The following is a 16,246-nucleotide window of genomic DNA, read 5'->3' as shown; positions in this document are numbered from 1 at the left end:
TGTACAACATGTTGCAGCAGGTTAGAAAGTAACTAATTAGAAAAGAAAAGGTGCTCAATGCGAAAGAAAACTGATTGATTGATTTCACCCTCATTTGTAGATGACAACCATATAAAAGACAAAAATTGATCTGAAAGATTAAACAAGATTAATGGCAAACGCAATGACTTTGAGCAGTTAATGAGCCTTTTCAATAACTACCAAGACAAAAGTAAAATGTAGAGTTTATATTATGCAGTGTTTACATACCAACAAATTAATGCAATCATACATAAGTAGTTAGGCTTGACAATAAAAATACATTTTCTTTTGCAGTACACAAAATTAACATTAAACAGCATAAAAGGCCACAAAAATACAAATATACAAATCTAAAACTTTAATTTTTTTTAGAAAAAATGGTTACAAAAACACACAAGATATAGATTAATGCTTTCAAGGATTCTGATAGGAATGCAGTAATTCTAACACTTAGAAGATGACCAATACCCATTTAACTAAAGGTAATAAAAGCAATCCTGAATCATTTTGTTGGTCTATGAAAACTTTTACCATGATAATTTCTACAGATAAAGCTCTATAGACAATGTTGTATCAGCAAACTGACCACAAATGTGCTTCACCAGCATGATAAATATTTAGAATTTAGTATTGATTTTAGGATAAGCCAACACAAAAGAATCATTTTCAGGCTTTGGAACAGGTTCAAAACATTAAAATTTTTACAATGACATGTGCAATCCATAAAATGATCACCAAATGTCTGTGAAAAACACCTATCTAAAATTAATAGGATCCTGCATTTGTACTATTTTCCCCATGTAGCAACTGTAGGTTAGTGCACACTAAACCAATTCCTATAATATTTAAAAACACAATAAAAAGGAGGAATGTCTTGGTAAACATGTTCTGTCAACAAACGTTTCAAATGTTGGTACTAATTTTGACGGGTATTGATCAAATCCTACAACTAATGAGAGAGTTTTAATTCGTTAAATGTAGACAACAAGCTTAAATGGCATGATGGTCAATTCTGTAGCCTGAATCCATGTCTGCCACAGATTATGCCGAGGAACCTAATTTACTGAATGTAAAACCAAATAAATCAGTGGATGCTGGAAATCTGAAATAAAAACAGAAAATACTGTAAATACTCAGAAGGTCAGACAGAACCTCTGGAGATACAAACAGAGTTAATGTTTTGACCAAAGGTTAACAATGCGAAGCTGCCACCTGACTTGCTGAGAATTTCTAGTATTTTGTTTTTATTTCAATTATCAAAACTGTAAGGGCTTTATTTGAAAATAGTCCAAGAATAGTGTGAACATAATTACAAACTCCACAGTGTTAAAAATAATTACTGAAAATCTCAAAATAAAAAAAATGTGCAAATCTTAAAAGCTGCAAATGGGATTCAGTATTCAAAGAGTTAACAGCCATCAGGTAGAGAGAATCTCAGCGGCCAGCTGTGAGTGACTTTGTTTTCCAGAAATAAATGCCAGTTATGAAGGCTACTGGTCAACTTCAAAAACCCAGTTTTTGAAACAAACAGGAAATTGTTTTTCTCCCCCATTCCAGGATCTGATATATCATTTAACAATACACGTTGTCTCAGCAATCACATTCCAGAAAATCAGCTATGAAAAACTGCACTATTTTAAAATGTTTAAAATAGCATTAAATCCTCTAGTGCTAACTCTATAGATTATTGAAACATTAGCCATCTGCTGAACCATAGTCTTTTGTCTATGTTTTGTACAGAGTATATGTTGACTAACATTAAGATACAGTTTAAGCCAATATTTTAGTTCTGTAAGTTTTAAAGACAGTCTTCACTTGTGTTGACCTGCGCAGACTAATTAAAATGTATACAAATCAAACCTGTCAGCATCCCTTTATGAAATCTTAAACAGATAAAATAGTAATTAGTGTTACCTTTATATTCTTCACACAGGTTAAAAAAAATACTTGGCAAGGTGTATTAGCAAACAGATGTCTAGTTTTAAAAATCTTATTTTTAGCACTTTGAATAAACTTTCTTGTTATACAGATATACATAATGTACATATTTTTGAGCATTTAAAGTACAAACAATTTATTTTAAATGTCAGAAAACACTACAGACTTTTATGTGGGTACTTTTCAAATTCAGGTAAGTTCGGCGCTTCAAAAGGGATATTGTCAACGTTGCACGTGAATACTGACCATGCTGACAGACTAACACAAACAGAGGAAATACATAAACAAGATTTCCTACTTGTGTCTAAATTGTATTTTTTTTGATCAAGTAGTCTGAAAGGAAACTTTCATGCATAAAAACTTCCTATAGCACAAATATATAATACTAACATTTGTTAAAGTAACATTAAAATATATTATGCAACCAACAAATAATGTCATTAACAAGTAAAACTTATTTCTATTTCTATTGGCAATTTTGGGAATTTGAAAATGTTCTAGTATAAAAGAAAAAGAGCTTTCTATCCAACTCTTCCAATGTTCTTATAAATGTAGAAGAGACAGTAGGTAATCGTGCACAAAAATGTATCACACCAGGTAACACGTCGCAAAACAAATTAAAATCCCCTCATATCTTGTTTAGAATGCATCTTAATGGATAGGGTCCAAAAGGCTTGAAAAATCTATATGGTAGGAATCATGACAATAATGCAACTAAGTTGATATGGAATTTAGTAATCTGTGATGTAATACAAACTGATTTTAACAATCAATGTTATAAATTACTAATTGTTGATTCAGTTTCGAAAGAAAAATATTAAAGCTGCAGTTACTGCAGATAAGGATTATAAGCGATGCAATTTCTAGTCCAGAGATTAGAGTATTTGTATTGTGGGATTTGGCTATAGCTCAGATTTGTACTTTTAGACCCAGTGCTATTTTACACAAGTAAAGGTTTTTAAACGTTACTAGACCCAGAACAGCCTGCTAAAAAACCTTTGAACTTTGGTATAATTCCTGAACCTATAAAGTTCCCTTTTATGTCCTCCCCATGTCAGTTCTTAGCAAGTGCAACTTCCAAATAAATTGTAAATATGTTTTAATGTATAAATACTGCATGATCTGGGCAGTCATTGACTTCCAGTGACAACACTTAGGAAAAATGTTTTTCAAAAGAGATTCCAAGTACCACAGTTGACAATGGGCATTCACTCCTGGATGATAAAATTAGCCTCAGTCTTAGGTATTACTAGTGTACTAGTAAATATGCCAAGTCTTGTATTTAAAGATGCTTTTCAGCACAAGAATATAGTCTTCACCCAACAAAATGCCTACAGAAAAGTTTCTTTTTAAGTTGCTAAACACTCATTGTTTCAGGTTATGCTGTAATGTAATTTAACCCTGGATAAGTGAGGGAAAAGAAAATCACAGTCACATTACTAAGAATGCAACAGTTAATTTAAAATACAGAAGTCAGCTCTGGTATATCTATTAAGTTGTACAAGGTTTAATGGTTTTCACAGCTCTGTGCATGAATGTTGGCAAGTCCTGTCCACTAGTGATTAAACACATTGTGTTTCTCATGGTACTGCATAAATATACCCATAGTTTCAGAAAATGAATAGAAAAATCACATTTAATTAACTGAACGTGAAGCATATTGTGTGTAGGTTTCTTAATATTACATTTTTAAAAATCTGTTTCATTAATTGCATATTACTTTGTTTTAATTTTGGTAATGTTCCTTGATTTGTTTCTGTTTAAACTGTCAAAGTGCATTAATGCAAGTAATTACATGACAAAAGATAATGCGTATACACAGCAATATCAGAAAGTGTGTTAGCTAATCTAGTTAATGAACACTAATAATTTAAAAGTGCGAGGTGATAATACAATGTACACGAGGCTAACCTTCTAATATTCTTCCCACATCATCTGTGTGTAATTAGTTATATGGTACTGGGGTTCCTCATCATCAAGAGAATAAAACCACACTTCAGAATAATGCACCACCTATTCTCAGAAACAGACACTGGAATCCCTCAGGCATTCTGTACCATAGCCTAATTCTTTCTTTATCCATCATTTTTGTTGTTTTTTAATTACACTGTTGAATATTGCAACTTTCTACTTTACTTTCATGAACACATTAATCTTTGAAGCAATGCAATAAATAATCACTGCAGTATCTCTCTGTATATCCGAGAAGTCCATTGCAAGAAGAGTTGAACCACACAGTTCAACAGAATTATTTTAAAAATCATGACAAATTTGGATTGTTTAAATAACAAATTGAAACTAGGACACAAGATAAACTTTTTAAAAAAAAAAAGCAAAACTGCATGCACAGAACATGAACACCACACCGTAAAGAGAGTAGCATACCAAAAGCACACTTCTGTACAGTTTAATTAATCTATTGCTCAAATGACTTTAATCTAACTATATATATCTATGTGGCCCATAGTAGAAGCAATTCCAACAGATTTTCTTTGCATTTGACCATGCATGAACTGTCACTGAATGCTGACACACCAAATTGCTTTTCATTACTTGTGAAAGTGGATTGGCTTTTTAAAGTTAGTTTAATTTAAGTTTTGTTTCCATTTCTGTTTAATGTAATTAATTAAATCACTGTTGCATCTCAAGCAGATTTTAAATATTAAATGGAATTTTGCAAAAATAAGAAAGTGCAAAGAGAATTAAAAGTTAATAAAGGTAGGTCCAATTTACATGTATGCCCTTTGGAATTGTACTAATTTGAAAGGTCTTGTTCATTACCACAGGACATCTAAAGATGACACTTCTATCGTCATAAGAATTCAATAGGGTAATTTCAAATATCAGTAACTTGGCACAGGGTGTTCGAGTTCTCTCACTGTTACACCAGATAACCTAAATTAATCTTGTTAAGAAAGAAACAAAACCTTAAAACACTGGAACTTAGTGCTGTAAAGTACTTGAACCTTTTTGAAAGTTACAAAACAATGTTCTTAAAGCATATAAAAGGAAAAGTGAATTACCCTGTTGATTACACTAATTGTATCATGAACATTTATAATATTTTAAATATCTTAAATTTTAAACCCAGGATAAGAAAATCAACATAGCATTTGGCCATGTGTTAAATCCAGCTTACATAGGTCAATTTACTCTTGTCAGAATTAGGATCTGTCCATTGGACATTAATACGAAACTGAGCCATGTTTGTCAAATGTTTTGTTCCGTCACTTAGTGAATTATGCACTAAGGACAAAATGAAAGAGTCTTTCTGGATTTAAAACCAACAAGTCCTGTTAAGTACAAAATTAGTGATATCTGAAAGGGATTAAGATCTCCCATGCATCAATGACCCTTTGCAAATTACTTCCTAAGAATGTGTATACTTTTCCACTTAAATGCTACCAGGCAACACACTTGTGGGCTTTCTTCAATGCTTGATTTTTGAAATTTCCTCACATAAGATATCAAAATTACATTTTTTGATTTGCAAATAAAATCCCCGTTAAGTTAAATAAACAATTGTCCACCTTGAAATTGGCCACTATCAACTTAACAAAGCAAATTTTCAAGTAAATTAAATGTTAAGAACAGAGTTAAATTTAGGTAAAAAGGATCATTAATTAATCACATATAATGCACTTCAAAAACAATATATAGAATTTTACTGTAGGGTCCTCAACAATTCAATCTTTTCATTCTTTCATGCTAACTTCGCCAACCCACAGACATAACAAGCATTGCAGGGGGACAAAATATAGCATTTACCAGTTTTCAATCAGAAACACAAATGTTTATGCAAAATATGAGCTTTGTATGGTTAGTAGCATTTTCATTTATTATTAAAGAAAAATCTGTCCTGTCATACATTCCCCATTAATGTTCCAATGAAAGATCCTATCTCTCCTATGCTGCAAATGCATGATGAAAACTATCAAAGTATATTTCAATCAATACCATAGTATAACTGACATAAGGCTGTCATAGTAGATGTGAAACTGTCTTAATTTATTGTCCTGCAGAGTTCATGCAATTATTTCCCAGCGTTTGAACGTCCCTCAATTGAAAGTTTGACTTCCTGTGGTATGAAGGAAGGCCGGGAGAAAATTTTCGTCTCCTCTGATTGAAAACCATCTCTTTGGAAATCTGCGGTGGCCCAACGATGTTGATAATTCAGATGGCTGGGAATGCTGTCAGAACATGTATGCAAACACTGCACGATTGAGTCTTTTGAACGGTTCTTAACTTCAGAGTTTCTATGGATTGAGACTTCTGGAGGAGCTAAGACAACTTCAGATGTTCCCACGGTCCTTGAATCATGAACTGAAATAGTATTGACTGGAGTTGAAGCTGGCTGAATAGAGCTCTTGCCAGATGTTTGGACGCCAAGTGATACACAGACGTTACCCACCGTTAGTCTTTGACATGAAAGTCCAAAGATGTGTGCAGTACGTTCTGGGTTACAAGAGGACCAACCCTGACCAAATACAAAGAAGGGATGCTCTGTGGTGACCTCTACACTCACCTACATGGGAGAAAAATCACAATGCCTCAATCCCACATAACACGTTTACATTATGAAATAAAAGCATAAGACCATAAGGTATAGCAGCAGAATTAGGCCCTTCGGCTCACTGAGTCTGTTCCACTGTTCGATCATGGCTGATGTGTTTCTCAACCCCCATTCTCCTATCTTCTTCCTGTAACCCTTGATCCCCTTACACACAAGGACCTCAGTCTTAAGTATACTCAATGATTTGGCTTCCACAGCCATCTGTGGCAATGAGTTCCACAGATTCACCACCCTCTAGCTAAAGAAATTTCTCATCATCTCAGTTCTAAAGGGTCATCCCTTCACTCTGAGGCTGTGCCTTTGGATTCTAGTCTCTCCTACTAGTGGAAGTATCTTCTCCATGTCCACTGAATCCAGGCCTCTCAGTATTCTGTAAGTTTCAACCAAATCCCTCCTCATCCTCTAAACCCCATCCAGTACAGACCCAGTGTCCTCAGTGACAAGCCTATCATCCCTGGGATGATTCTTGTCAAGCTTCTCTGGACACCCTTCTACACCAGTGCATCCTTCCTTAAATATGGGGCCCATAACTGCTCACAATATTCCAAATGCAGTCGCACCAGAGCTATCTCCAGCATCAATCTCTTCTATTGTATCCCAACTGCCAAGTGCACCTTCATATTAATCTTAAGAGATCCCTGAACTAGGACTCCCAATTTCCAGAACCTTTCCCCATTTAGAAAACAGTCTACGCCTCTATTCTTGCTTCCTAAGTGTATAACCTCATATTTTCCCACAGCGTATTCCATCTGCGACTTATTTGCCCAATCGCCTAGCCTGTCAAAGTCCTTCTGCAGCCTCCCCGCTTCTTAGCACTACCTGTCCCTCTACCTTTGTGCAATCTTCAAATTTAGCAACAATGCTAAATTTTCCGTACCTTTTTCAAAATTGTTAATGTATAACATGAATGGTTGTGGTCCCAACACAGACTACTGTGGAACTTCATTTGTCACTGGCTGCTATCTTGAAAAAGACCCTTTATCCCTAATGTCTGCCAGTCAGGCAATCCTCTATTCATGCTAGTACCTTGCTCCTAACACTGTAGGCTGTTATTTAGAAGCCTCCTGTGTGGCACCTTGTCAAACGACATTTGGAAATCCAAGTAGATGACATTCACTGGCACTTTTCTATCTAACTTGCTCCTTACCTCCTCAAAGAATTCTAACAGATTTCTAACAGGCATGGCCTTCCCGACTCAGCCTTATTTTACCATGCACTTCCAAGTACTCTGCAATCACATCCTTAATAATTGACTCTAACTTCCAACCCCTGAGGTCAGGCTAACTAGCCTATAATTTCTTATCTTCTGCCTTTTTTAAACAGGAATGTTGCATTAGCCATTTTCCACTCTTCTAGGACCTTTTGACTCCAGTAATTCCTGAAAGATCACTACTAATGCCTCCACATTCACCTCTACTATCTCCTTCAGAATCATGGGGTTTATTCCAAAATTAACTGTGGAACTAACTTCTTTGCTGTTCTTTTACTGGTTTGACTCTATTTCACAAACATTTTATCTTCAAAAATGCTTAGACTCTATTCCAACACCAATTCTGTGGGACAACACAAATGTTTGGGTTACCTGTGAAATGACTGGCAACTTTATTAATTATAAAAGGAATAGAACAATTTGGTGTGTGGCTTATGATCAACATTTTTTGCTTTACTAAGATTACTTGCAAGTGTAATTGCAGACTCACCTTTGTTTGAGTTTCTCCTACAGAGAAATGGAGAGTGACATGGCCAGGACGCTGGCCTTCAACAATGTCAATTACTGTACTGGAGTCAATCTTTAACCCGGCACTAATCTCTGCACTATGCACAAAGTCCTGCGCTTGCAGGTCTTCTACACGTTTCAACTCCCCATTTGCTAACTGGATGATTGCACCTTTCATAAAGTGTGAAGGAATATGAGCAGGTGGGGTCTGTTGGACCAGGACAGGCTGAAGAATTGGTACTGTGGTTTGAGATACTGGAAGTGGAACCACTGTACAAGCTGTCTGCCTCTCAGGATGACTTTGAATTGTGGATTCTGTTGTTACAGCAACATTATTAACCAATGCATCCTCCTCGCGCAAAGGGGTATCAACAGGCATTAACACTTGCTGCCCACTGGCTAATATTATTGTTTTATGCAAATATCCACGCTGGCCATCTAATGATTGTCTTTTGAGTCCAGCAGGCAGACAGGGAGATCGTGGTAATTCTTCACTGGAGCAAAATTCTACAATGTTTTTACTAGGAATGATCTGAGTGTGGTATTTTACTTGTTCTTGACTTTTGAATGAATTCTGTGAAACTTTACTGTTACTTAAGACTTCTTTTCTAACAACCACAGGACCCTGACACCCTTGAGTGCCCAAACTCCCAACTACTTGTTGGACCTCTAGGTCTGTGTCCGGTGTACTCCTCTGTGCTGGAGAGATAACTTCATTTCTTGGTTCCCGGTGAACAGAAAAGTGGGGACTGGCTCTTGGGTTTTCCATTGATGAGGCAGAAAGCGGAGTTTCCTTTCTGCTGCCAACATAATGGGGTGCCTGAAGTTCTATAAATCTCTCATGCCGTGATCGTCTCTCAAAATTCTGATGATCTGAAGTTCCTTCACTTCGGTTTGCTGAGACTTCCAATACAGTTTCTGAAATTTCTTTGTCTTTTGCCATGTGCAGGCTATATCTATTTTCAGGACACATTTCTGGATTTTGCACTGCTGTAGCAAAGGTTGCATAGGATGATGTTAATAGTGAAGGTTGAAAATGCAACGGGACCCTACCATGCGCCACACCTTGCGAAAGATCTGCTGTTGTCAGGTGAGGCAGTGGTCCTTGTGGAGTCAAACTGTGTACAGGAGACCCAGTGGCTTTATTGTACGTTTGTGTAGGAGATGCTGTTCGTGGTGGAGGAGTGCTAGTCTCAGCCATCATAGGAGGATATGAAACAAGTTGGGAAAGATGAGAGGTGGGGATTCCCACAGAAGAAATCAACGGATTTGGCAGTATCCCATGAGAAACGTATGGAACCGAATATGGAGGTCCGACAAATTGCAGTGAAGTGTGGGGTAGTTGGGTGTAATGAACAGGTGTGTATGGAACCCCAGGGTGCTGAATAAGTGGAGACGCAATGCTGTATGCTGGTGAAAGATGCCCCATATTCATCAATGAATGCTGAGGACTCAGTGAATAGTTTGCAGAAGGTACAGCCAATTTGTACATCATGCCATATTGATCCACTGCGACTCCAGGTGAGCTTTCACCATTATCTGCTCTGACTCCATATCTCAGCGTTGTTTCGTTCTCTTCAGTAGCACTTCTTGACCAATCAGCATCGCTTACAGTAGTGGCGCTAGTTGGCAATGTATTATTTTTTAAGACGTCCTCGCCTCCAATACTATTCTGTAGTAATTCTCGTTTCTTTGGTGGCAGGCATTCTTGGTTTCGTTCATAAGCAGGTTTCATATTGTACTCTGGAATATTATTTTTTCAGAAGTATCACTGAGGAACGTCAGCAGAAGAGTAAAGATATTCTAGAACTTTCCTCAAACCACCTGCTGACAGGACCCTAATCAGTCAGAGAAGAAACAGAAAATATATAAGTGACAATAATACTATATACAAATTGTTTTTATTCCTTAAATGTGAGATTCTCCTTTTCAAAAATATTTTTCTTTATTGTTGCTAAGCAGGCTCAAGGATGTCATTGTTAAATATCAGAAATTACTTTAGTGTTTTTTGTAAATAAAGCCATTATCAAACTTTCTTTATCATACATAAACCTCCTGATAACAAGTATAAGAGCTCCTGAATCTCAAAATTAGAAGGATGCCTCTTGGGTCTCTGACAGAGACAAAAAAAAAAGCAGAGGCAGCAACAGGCCCCACAATACACCTCTAATATTAAATGAAACCGACAGCTCACATGTCAACTTTTCTACCCTATCCCCATATCCCTCAACTCAAATCTCTTGAACTCTGTCTTCAATATATTCATCAACTGATCATCTACATCTCTCGATGGAATGGAGTACTGAAGATTCATTACTGCATGAGGAAATTTTTCTTCATCTCAGCCTTAGATAGCTTACCCTTTTTCCTAAGGTCATGACCTAGATTCCCAGCATCTATACCATCACCTCTCAAAAATTTTAAATGTTTGTTCAAATCACACTCTTCTCAACTTCAGAAAATATCGGTCCATTCTACTCAATCTTTCCTTATAGGATAGGCCTCTAATTCTAGTGAACCTTCACTGCATGTCCTCTAAGGCTGCTTCTTATCTTTCCTTGGTAAGATAATAAAAACTGGTTCTCCAGGTGTGGTTTGAAAGCCAAGTAACTGCAGAACCTTCTTAGTTTTATAATCCAACCCACTGGCAATAAAGGCTCATGTACTATTTGCTTTTTGAATTGTTTGATATACTTTCATGTTAATTCTCAATGATTTGCACCAAGGTCATCAAGGTGCTTATGACTACCTATATTTATTAATCACCTCACCTTTTAACAATACTTTTATATTCCTTTCTTAGTCCCAAATTGGATTACTCACACTGAAATCAATTATCAAGACTCAACTGCCAGGAAGTCAGAAATGAAAATAGGAAATATTGGCAAGAGCCCAAAGGAAAATAAAAACAGGCAAACACAACAAAACTAAGCCAATGCCATGTTCTGGTAAAGATTTATATGTTGAAACATAAACCAACCTACCTTCTTCTTGATACTGACAATCCCACTCACATTACTAGCATCACTTTCTGTTTAAAAAAAATGAAAGAGATAAGCAAGGTTTTATATTACTGCAGCCAGAGTTCAGACCAGAGGGCTGAGGAGTGCCCAGTATAAAATTTAGATGCTGTTCCTGTAGCATGCATGGAGTTCAAGCAAGCTTCATTGTTCCAGAGAGGTCAGATTGGGAACAAGTTAACATGAGGCACACATGATCACTGCAAAATTGCAGAGAGAATTTCTATATTTGTAGGTACTTCACTTTTTTTTTTAGCCTTTGCTCCCAATTTTTCTCAATTTTGCGTGTGTTGGAATTGTCTGTTTTGTTTTCTGCCCATGTACCTCTTTGGAAATTTTTCATGTTGTACATCTTCATTGCCTGAGTATGTATTAAACAGCTTAGTGAACGTGCAACTTATTAACTCCATCATTGGAGCACCTGCTGATTTCCTTATCCCAAACTTAAAATGCTCATTTGTCTATACATTTCCAGTTCTGATATTGCAGTTCCCCTTACACTTTAACCTGTCTTTTCACTTTATAGTTGCTGACTGTTCTGTTATGTATTTACAACATTATCTGTTTTGGTTTTGGTTCTCCAACATTAGAAACAATTTTTCTCTGATCTGATATCATTTGATTCTGCCTTAAATGGAAAAACTATTGAATATATCATTGTCATCTTTGTAATTTAATAATCACATCAAGCAATACATGCTACACTGTAACGTCTCCAGTCAGGAATCTATTGCTTGGACACATCAATTGGTTGGAACAGACACGAGCATTCACCAGCATCATTTTACTTCAGTACTTTGGAAGCAGAAACATGAAAGATATGGTGTGTTTAATTGCTTTTTAAGGTTTAATCACTGTTTTATGTCTTCAATAAATATTTATATCTATGGTGTTTTCCAGTTCACAAACTATGGGTTAGGCAGTCCAATGTCAAAAAATTTTCAAACTCCAGAAATGATCTTATCCTATGCATTCGGAACAGAAGCAGTCTACTGTGTAAATCATGAGGATATTTACATTTGTGTTATGTTTTGCAGAGGCAGAGACTTAAGGGTGCAAAGTATAATTTTCATATTAAAATTCTAGGTCTCCACTAAGAGAAAATACCATTCAAACTCTTCCAATCCGTCAATTTATTTTCTTGCGTTAACTTTAAACAATTGTATGAACTTAAAGCAACTTACCAGCAGTTGCGAGAATCAATAGAATGCTTGTATGCTGTTAAAATAGGAAGTGCTGGAGAAACTCATTGGACCCAAAACGTTAACTCTGTTTTTCTCTCCACAGATGCTGCCAGACCTGCTAAGTTTCTTCACACTTGCCATTTTATTTCAGATCTCTACTACTTTGCATGCTGTAATTTTCATTAAACTGCATCTATGCCAAAAAGGCAGAATTTTGACACAGCACACATGTTTATGATTAAAGCGCCAGTAAACTTGAGAGACTGAATATTAGTTTTCATTCTCTTACTGAATATGGTTTTGCTTTATTACCCAACCCTCCTGCCCTTGAGAAGGTTGTCATGGGCCACTGAATGGCTTGCTTGGCCATTTCATAGGGCAGTTAAGACTCAATTGTATGACTTGACACTAGAGTTGCATCATCTTTGGATCACTACCTAGGCTTAAACTAGCTTATTTTTCCAGTAATATACGAATATGCATGGCTTCTCAATTAAAGATTTAACATCACAAAAATGTTTTGAATTTTTATTAATTGTAGCAAAATGTGATTAAGTTTGTTTTAATTCAACTTTATCCTATTTTGAATAATAGTACTTTACCAACCCGCTTTTAGCAGGGAACTGTACAATGATGAGTAGTTATGTTTGGCATTGCCTAATTATATCTTATCAATTGGGAATAAATTGAGCCAAAAACTTCAGTCATGTCTAATCTAAATATACCAAGATGGTTGGAAAAAATTACCTGCGAGTGTTTCTGTGGACACCGAGTGCCCAAAATGGAGAAGTATTGTGTTTCCGAACACTGACATCTTTCACCTTTAATGAGCAGAAGAAAGATTAAATGCAAGTAATATAGATTAAATGCAAGTAATATTCTTTCTTGAGGCATTATGGTGGTTAGCACTGATGCCTCACAACACCCAGGACGTGGGTTCGATTCCAGCTTTGGAATTTGCACACTCTCCCTGTAGCAACATGGGTTTCTTCCGGGTGCTCCGGTTTCCTCCCACAGTCCAAAGCTGTGCAGCTTAGGTGGATTGGCCATACTAAAATGCTCAGTGTCCATGGATGTGCAGACTAGGTAAATTATCCATGGGATGTGCAGGGTTTCAGGGACAGAGTAGTGGGGGAGGGGCTGGGCGGGATGGTCTTCGGAGAGCCGGAGTGGACATGATGGGCCAACTGGCCTGCTTCCACACTGTAGGGATTCTATAGTATGTATTTAAACAATAAGCACACAATTTCAACAGTTTACTCAATTTTATATTAAACAAAAGGATGAATTACCTCACATATTACACCTTCCATAGTTTATAATTAGCTAACATAATGGCAATCTTTCCATTATCAACTAAAGTAGTATCCAGCAAGGGGACCTCTACCTTGATCCTAAAAATGAAAAGAAAAAGTAAAATGTTTCTGTTATTATAGGTGTATATTAATATGTCTTGACAGTAAAACTATAGTGAAGTTTAATAGTATATCAAAGACATTTGCACTCGAATTTTGAAAAACAGCTTTGAATACAATTCTAAAATTATTGCTTTCAAACCTTAAGAGCATTTAAATCAAACAATGCTTAAGTGGTGCAATGATGACTACATTTTTGTGTGTATCTGTGTAGAGCGATCTATAACAGTTTGTATTTTTATAATGGCTTCAACATAATAAAATATTCAAAGGAACTTCACAGAACAATGTAAAGCAAAAGGTCATAAAAAGCAATATCATGGCAGAAAGCAGGAAATATTGTCAAAGAGGTTTGGGGATTGTTTTAAAGCAGTTAGAAATTAGGTTTATTTTTAAACAGGAAGGAATGCCTGTACATAGACCACTGACAGCTAAAGTCACATCTGTTCGTGCTGGAGCATTAAAATGGGGAATTCTAAAGAGGTCAGAATTGAAGAAGCATAAATATCTTGGAGGGCTATCAGTCTGGAAGAAATAACAGTGCAGGGTAAGTAAGACCATGGAGGAGTTTAAAAACAAGGATAAAAATTTTAATCTCAAGGTTAAAAATCACGTAACCCCAGGTTATAGTCCAACAGGTTTAATTGGAAGCACTAGCTTTTGGAGCACTGCTCCTTCATCAGCCACCTGATGAAGGAGTGGTGGTCTGAAAGCTAGTGCTTCTAATTAAACCTAATGGACTATAACCTGGTGTTGCGTGATGTTTAACTTTGTACACCCCAAACCAACACCGACATGTGGGCGGCACGGTGGCACAGTGGTTAGCACTGCTGCCTCACAGCGCCAGAGATCCGGGTTCAATTCCCGCCTCAGGCGACTGACTGTGTGGAGTTTGCACATTCTCCCCGTGTCTGCGTGGGTTTCCTCCGGGTGCTCCGGTTTCCTCCCACAGTCCAAAGATGTGCCGGTCAGGTGAATTGGCCATGCTAAATTACCCCTTACCTAACACTATGGACAATGCAGGGGTATGGGTGGGTTGTGCTTCGGCGGGGCGCTGTGGACTTGTTGGGCCGAAGGGCCTGTTTCCACACTAAGTAATCTAATCTAATCTCTAAATCATTAATCTCAAGGTGTTGCTTAACCTGGAACTAATGTAGAACAAGGGTAAAATAGGTAAACAGGACTTGGGAAACTGAATTTTAGAGTTTGAGCTGAATCTGTTAATATGAATTGTAAGATTGAAGGAGAAATTAAGGGACGATGAGAATGCAGCAAATGCAGAAGAAAGAGAGCATAGTAAATTGAGCTGGAGATTGAAATCACGTGTAATGACAGGATCTTGATGCAAAAACTGAAGAGAAAAGTAGTGAAGATGTATCAGTGTGAAAAGGTCTACAGTATCTGGGTGAGCAGTGCAGGATGAAGATTTTAAATGAGAAGCGAGAAAGCTGGAACCAGGTGAGGTACTGAAAGAAGGAGGAAGTGCCAGACCAAAGTGTAATTTGTGATTGTCAGTTTAAGAATCAAAGGAAATGGTATTTCCAAAAAGTAAATGCAATTGTGGAGACTGGTTATTAAAACTCTGGCAAACACCACATAATTTGCATTGTTACTTTTGTTTAGAAAAAAGACTCATTTAATCATTAAATTCATAGTTGAACTGATTGAGAAAGTCTATAGCCTTAAAACTTGTCCTTAAACATTTAGGATAAATGTAATACTGAGTCATAGGACACATTTGCTGCACACTAGAAAATAAACAGGACAGGCAGGGATGCATCAGGCCACAAAAGGGGGAACTCAGGATGTGCTGAAGTTAAAAATATCTGTTCTCATCAAGTGATAACAGGCTGGTAAGGGAACGTGAAAGCTGTTGACCCTGGGAAATATTGAGGAGCTCAAGAGGGACTACGCAGGTTGGAGAACCGTGAAGCCCCTCTTTGAGTCCCCAGCGGACTGGTGGGAAACAGTAAAAGGGAACATCAAGAGGTTCTTCATCCTCAAAGATGTTCAGGAGGTGTGAGAGAGGCGGGGAAAACTCCCAGCTCCAGGAAAGTATGCAGAACCTGCTCCTGCTGCAGACGATGGGGGTGGATGTCACGGAGGACCTCAAGGAGGTGAAGGGCCAGCAAGCCTCGCTCTTTGCTTCGGAGGCCTCCAAGATAATTTTCCGGTCCAGGGTCCGCTCTTCGGAGGCCTCCAAGATAATCTTCCGGTCCAGGGTCCGCTCGGTGGAGCAGGACGAGACGTGCTCACGTTTCTTCTTCCAGAAGGTGCACAAAGAGAGCTCCGTGCCCAGCAGCCTGAAGGAAGAAGATGGCTCGATAACGTCATCTCAGGCTGACGTCATGAGGATCAGTAAATCCTTCTATGCCAGT

General features: G+C 37.3%; 1 protein-coding gene across 3 annotated transcripts in view; it reads right to left on the bottom strand.

The window, feature by feature from the left end:
* Nucleotides 1-212: 212 nt before the first annotated feature.
* LOC122558312 (ataxin-1-like) overlaps nucleotides 213-16,246 on the bottom strand; it is a 44,430-nt gene continuing 28,396 nt past the window's right edge. For all 3 annotated transcript variants that reach the window (XM_043706735.1, XM_043706736.1, XM_043706737.1), the window contains 5 exons: nucleotides 13,746-13,847; nucleotides 13,201-13,274; nucleotides 11,234-11,280; nucleotides 8,233-10,087; nucleotides 213-6,484 (listed from right to left, as the gene is read on the bottom strand). In XM_043706735.1, the coding sequence (XP_043562670.1) occupies nucleotides 5,993-6,484; nucleotides 8,233-9,984 (2,244 nt within the window). In that variant the 5' untranslated portion in view covers nucleotides 9,985-10,087; nucleotides 11,234-11,280; nucleotides 13,201-13,274; nucleotides 13,746-13,847 and the 3' untranslated portion in view covers nucleotides 213-5,992. The remainder of the gene's footprint in view (nucleotides 6,485-8,232; nucleotides 10,088-11,233; nucleotides 11,281-13,200; nucleotides 13,275-13,745; nucleotides 13,848-16,246) is intronic.

Source organism: Chiloscyllium plagiosum, chromosome 17 (genome assembly GCF_004010195.1).
Source record: "Chiloscyllium plagiosum isolate BGI_BamShark_2017 chromosome 17, ASM401019v2, whole genome shotgun sequence".
Lineage (NCBI taxonomy): Eukaryota > Metazoa > Chordata > Chondrichthyes > Orectolobiformes > Hemiscylliidae > Chiloscyllium > Chiloscyllium plagiosum.
Note: the sequence above shows the minus strand (reverse complement) of the source record. Positions and strands in the feature narration are given on the sequence as shown.